This window comes from Eretmochelys imbricata, chromosome 2 (genome assembly GCF_965152235.1).
Source record: "Eretmochelys imbricata isolate rEreImb1 chromosome 2, rEreImb1.hap1, whole genome shotgun sequence".
In the NCBI taxonomy this organism is placed as follows: Eukaryota; Metazoa; Chordata; order Testudines; family Cheloniidae; genus Eretmochelys; species Eretmochelys imbricata.
The window spans coordinates 192,143,377-192,149,376 of record NC_135573.1 but is presented as its reverse complement, the minus strand read 5'-3'; the positions used below and the strand labels follow the sequence as shown (position 1 = coordinate 192,149,376).

At 46.5% G+C, this 6,000-nt stretch overlaps 1 protein-coding gene across 1 annotated transcript in view; it reads left to right on the top strand.

The window, feature by feature from the left end:
* The first annotated feature begins 3,297 nt into the window (after positions 1 to 3,297).
* The window catches only part of LOC144260180 (collagen alpha-6(VI) chain-like), a 35,546-nt gene continuing 32,843 nt past the window's right edge, over positions 3,298 to 6,000 (top strand). Inside the window, exon 1 of the mRNA XM_077808736.1 lies at positions 3,298 to 3,645. Coding sequence (XP_077664862.1) covers positions 3,298 to 3,645 — 348 coding nt within the window. The remainder of the gene's footprint in view (positions 3,646 to 6,000) is intronic.

Genomic DNA, 6,000 nt, shown 5'->3' with positions numbered 1-6,000 from the left:
AATTATAACCTATGACTTTACTATTACATTACTGTAACAATTACTATAACATCACTATAACAACCATGGTCCGTGCATTATAAGCCTTCCAAAGACACCCAACATGACAAACTTTGCCTTGGATACCACACAATCCTTTTATAAAGATGAACATGGGGGTGTAGGGTGTTCCCTTGAGGTACAGAGCGTCACAGAGAGAACCTGTTTCTCCCAGCGTTTAGTCACTGACTTTAAAGCATAATATCAGTGAGTACCTATAATTCCTCATATAGTGTTAATGCATACATTTCACAACAGTATTAATCACCAATATGTCAGAATTTTATGAAAAACCTTATCTGATAGACTTCTATAATACAGTAATATTTGTACAATATCAGTTGATTTAATTGTTTATCATCTGAGGTTCAGCCACCCCACCCCCCACCCCTCTCTTTTATCTGAGAATACATTTCAGAGGGTTAGTGGTCTATAAAGTTCCTTTTCTCCTGTTGGGAAGAGATGCTATGCATTTTAGTGACTACGTCATGCTGGTTTCTCCCCTTGTTAGCTTTGTTTAATTTTTACATAAATGCATTCCAATGTGTCTCCACATTTACCTTTTAGGAATCTTAGTCAGTAAAATCAACGAGGAGTCCAGTGGCACCTTAAAGACTAACAGATTTATTCGGGCATAAGCTTCAGTTGCATGGAGTGAAAATTACAGATACAGGCATAAATATATATTGGCACTTGAAGAGAAGGGAATTACCTTAAAAGTGGAGAAGCAATGTAGAAGGCCAATTCAGTCAGGGGGGATGTGGTCCACTCCCAATAGTTGTTGAGGAGGTGTCAATGCCAATAGAGGGAAAACTGCTTTTGTAGTGAGCCAGCCATTCCCAGTCCCTATTCAAGCCCAAATTGATGGTGTTAAGTTTGCAAATGAATTGTAGTTCTGCAGTTTCTCTTTGTCTGTTTTTGAAGGTTTTTTCTGTTGAAGAATGGCTACTTTTAAATCTGTTGTTGAGTGTCCAGGGAGATTGAAGTGTTCTTCTAATGGCTTTTGTATATTACCATTCCCGATGTCGGATTTGTGACAATTTATCCTTTTACGTAGAGACTGTCCAGTTTGGCCAATGTACATGGCAGAGGGGAATTGCTGGCACATGATGGTATATATCACATTAGTAGATCTGCAGGTGAATGAGCCTCTGATGGCGTGGTTGGGTCCTATGATGTTGCTAGAGTAGATACGGGGACAGAGAAGGCAATTGGGTTTTTTACAGGGATTGGTTCCTGGGTTAGTGTTTCTGTGGTGTGGTGTGTAGTTGCTGGTGAGTATTTGCTTCAGGTTGGAGGATAGGTTGTAGATCGTTGATGATGCACTGGAGAGGTTTTAGGTGGGGGCTGTACGTGATGGCCAGTGGTGTTCTGTTATTTTCCTTGTTGGGCCTGTCCTGTAGTAGGTGACTTCTGGGTACCCGTCTCGCTCTGTCAATCTTTCCTCACTTCCCCAGGTGGGTATTGAAGTTTTAAGAATGCTTGATAGAGATTTTGTAGATGTTTGTGTCTGTCTGAGGGATTGGAGCAAATGTGGTTGTATCTTAGGGCTTGGCTGTAAACAATGGATTGTGTGTGTCCTGGATGGAAGCTGGAGGCACATAGGTAAGAATAGCGGTCAGTAGGTTTCCGGTATAGGGTGGTGTTTGTGACCATCACTTTTTTGCACTGAGGTGTCCATGAAGTGGATCTCTTATGTGGATTGGTCCAGGCTGAGGTTGGTGGTGGGGTGGAAATTGTTAAAATCCAGGTGGAATTCTTCATCATACGGACCCATGGGAAGGAGGCCCTTGAAGACGTCATCAATGTAGTGTAAGTAGAGGAGAGGCACTAGGGGACAAGCGCTGAGGAAGTGTTGTTCTAAGTCAGCCATAAAAATGTCGGCATACTGTGGGGCTATTTGGGTACCCATAGCAGTGCCGCTGACTTGAAGGTATAAGTTGTCCCCAAATCTGAAATGGTTGTGGGTGAGGACAAAGTCAGAAAGCTCAGCCACCAGATGTGCCGTGGCCTCATCAGGCACACTGTTCCTGACAGTTTGTAGTCTGTCCTCGTGTGGAATATTGGTGTAAAGAGCTTCTACATCCATGGTGGCCAGGATGGTGTTTTCAGGAAGATCACCAATGCATTGTAGTTTCCTCAGGAAATTGGTGGTGTCTCGAAGATAGCTAGGAGTGCTGGTAGCGTAGGGTCTGAGGAGAAAGTCCAAATAGTCAGATAATCCTGCTGTAAGAGTGCCAATGCCAACCTGAAGCAAATACTCACCAGCAACTACACGGTTTCTGCTTAAGAAGGTGGATGCAAGAGCAGAGCAAGTAGCAGAGCATGGATTTTACTCCAAGTCACTGTACAACTGCACATGCAGTCTTTCTGTAACACAAAGCAGCTGATTTTAAGGGCTCAGTGCTGTAGGGTTAGATTATTTTATAGCAGCAGGAAGCCACCAGCACGGCTGCTGAGCTTTGTTTCTTATGATCCGATAAATAAATTGAGAGGAGCAATTGCTTCTGGCTTTTGGGCCAGTAAGAACAATATGTTAATTGTGATACAGCAGGGCCAGGGAGCAGTGGGAGAGTGCTAGAGGGGAGATATATAAGCCCTAGGCTAATTAAGGCATGGTTCTCTGTAGACTAGGGAGGGTTGCTACAGGTTAATTGGAGCACCTGTAATCAATTAAGGCCCTGTCAGGAACCGAATAAAACCCTCTGCTTCAGGCAGTCAGGGTGTGTGAGGAAGGAGAGAGGACTGGAGTTTGGAGGTGTGTTGCTGAGACTTGAGAGACCAGAGAACTGGAGGAAGGGAGACCCTGCCCCAGCAGGGCAGGGAGACTCCCTCCTCCAGTGTCAAGGACCGAGGGTGACCCTATCCAAGGGGGAAGAGGATAAGATAACTGCAGGGGCTCAGAGGGGCTGGGGCTCAGAGTGAGGAGCAAACCCAGACCCCTCTCCTGCTTCCCTCCTCTACCACCTTCCTGGGCCACTAGTGGGGCCCTTGGCATCCCAAGAGGAGGGGCAAGGAGTAGCGTCTTAGCCCCTTGCCAAGAAAATCGTGGGACCCACATACCAACATCAGCCATTTTGTCACACGTGGTGTTACGGGTGGGATTTCTGCGCTGTGTACATAACCCAGGGTAGGTCACGACCACCCTGCCCCAAGATGGAGGACATGATCAAAGCACTGGTGCAAGCCACTGCTGCCCTGCAGGAATAGGAGGAACAACCCAACCTGGGAAAGAACGTCCTCGCACACGTGGCCCAGATGAGAGAACGAATAGCCCAAGTGACGCCCATAGTACGAAAGTATTTGGAGAAAGCACAAGAGGACCAGCGAACCTACTACCCCCATAGGGGAAAAACACAGAAATTTCAACCAGGAGAACGGGTGCTGGTGTTGGTACCAACAACAGAAAGCAAGCTCCTGGCCAGCTGGCATGGACCCTACGAGATCATGGAAGCTGTTGGGGAGGTGAATTATAAGGTGAAGCAGCCAGACTGCGAAAGGCCAGAGCAGATCTATCACATCAACTTACTGAAACCATGGCTCGATTGGGAGGCATGCCTGGCCATCCTGCCAGCTCCACCCCAGGCAGATGGCCCACAAGGAAAGGTAAAAGGATATCCCTTGAATTAGCCCCAGAACAACGAACAGAGGTCATCAAAATGATCCAGTGGAACCAAGATGTGTTCTCTACACAACCAGGCCATAAGACGCTGGTCCAACACCACGTCATCACCTGTCCCGGAACAAGGGTGATGATAAAACCATATCACATACCAGAGGCAAAAAGACAAGAAATTAGGGCAGAAGTAAGGAAGATGCTGGAACTTGGGATGGTTGAGGAATCCCACAGCAAGTGGTCCAGCCCTATTGTCTTGGTCCCCAAGCCTGACAGCACTCTGAGGTTTTGTAGGGGCGCGTGCAAGAATTGAAATTTAATTGCTTTTGCAGGGCCACATTCTGTGCCCCTGCCTCAGCCCTGGGGGCCATGCCCCTGCTTGCCCTGCCTTGTGAAAGCTCCTGAGTGTGTGTATACTATATATAACAAAATACTGTGGCAGATTGATAGAGGTGCACATACATTACACTGTTATATAATTGTCACACCATATATAAGGTTAATTACTATTTATCAAAGTTCCTCCTCTGCCTTGGTGGGTCCTGTGCTTATTGGCGGATTTGCTCGCCTCAGAAGTTCACGGCAGCCCTCAGTTTGGCCACTTTCATGGCTCAAATCTGCCGTTAACTCAGTTAGCCTCATCACTGGCCAGCATGGGGAACAGGAAGAAGAACAATCCCTGCAGTCTTTGTTGATCCACCTAGTGGATTGGGGAACAGGCCAGAGACCTTCCCGTCTGGTGGAACCCACAGTCCAGGTCAACTCCTCCGGTATTAAGTAGGGGGTTGGGGGGAACCCAGGCCCGCCCTCTACTCTGGGTTCCAGACCAGGGCCCTGTGGATTGCAGCTGTCTACAGTGGCTCCTGTAACAGCTGCATGACCGCTACAACTCCCTGGGCTACTTCCCCATGGCCTCCTCCCAACATCTTCTTTATTCTCACCACAGGACCTTCCTCCTGATGTCTGATAATGCTTGGACTTCTCAGTCTTCCAGTAGTACGCCTTCTCACTCTCAGCTTCTTGCTCCCAGCTCCTCACACGCACACCACAAACTGAAGTGAGCTCCTTTTTAAACCCAGGTGCCCTGATTAGCCTGCCTGTCTGAATTGATTTTAGCAGCTTCTTGATTGGCTGCAGGTGTTCTAATCAGCCTGTCTGCCTTAACTGTTTCCAGAAAGTTCCTGATTGTTCTGGAACCTTCCCTGTTATCTTACCCAGGGAAAAGGGACCTACTTAACCTGGGGCTAATATATCTGCCTTCTATCACTCTCCTGTAGCCATCCGGCCTGACCCTGTCACAATGGTCAGAGCATCAGTTTAACAATTATCATACTTCTGATTTTGAAGCAAGAGAAGAATTGGAGCTGTGTGCTCATTATTATTGTTAGCAGTAGTCTTGTCCTTTTATCATGCTATGAGCAGGGAAAAGGTGAGAATAGTGGAAAGTGAGAAGTTACGCGCAATTCAATCGGTGGCTCAAGAGCTCTTTGCAACCACAGGTGAGTAGAGGACCAGCAGTGAGGTGCTCAAGGAGTAATTTATTTTCTGCACAATACCATCTTGCTTTCAGTTCTTTTTTTAATACAACAGTCAAATAAATAAAGTGACTACTGATCAGATCTGGCCCAGTTGTACCTTGAGAGTCAGTCAACTCAAACAAACTGCCACAGGACGCTGCCAGAATTGACACACAAGGTCGAAACTTGGTTGTTGATGAGACCTCCTGAGACAATGGTCGAAGGCTGACCTTTTATGTGATAAACATGATCCCATAAAAGTCATATGATTTCAGTTAAGGGTGTGGACTTAATACCTCACATAACCCTGCAAAGACTTTTCCTCTAAATTCTTTGCACATCAGTTAGAATTAGGGAAAAACTGGATTCTATCCAAGTCTCTAACACACCTAATGTGGTAGTGGGTGAATCACTTGAACCAGAATTCTCAAGGGTGGACATTAATGATGTGTTCCTCTCTTTCTGGGCACTGAGCTAGAAACACGTAAAGCCTGATTTTTCAGAGGTGCTAAGTATCTGTCCCTTCCATTGTCTTACACTGGAAAATTATAGTTTGTGACTTGCCCAACATTGCACATGAAGTCTGTAGCAGAGCCAGAGACAGGTTTTCCTGAGTCCCAGTTCAGTGCCTTAACACTACCATTCTTTTTCTTGTAGCCCTCTCACTCACTTGCACACAATTTCTGCACTGAATGATGCAGGGTCCAACAGCTTATATTGGCTTAAAAGGAGATGTGTGTGTGTGTGTGTCGGGGGGGGGGGGGGGGGCATGACTTGGACCTGTTCTGGGCACCACCAAAAATTATATAAACCTGCCACCCCTGGTCA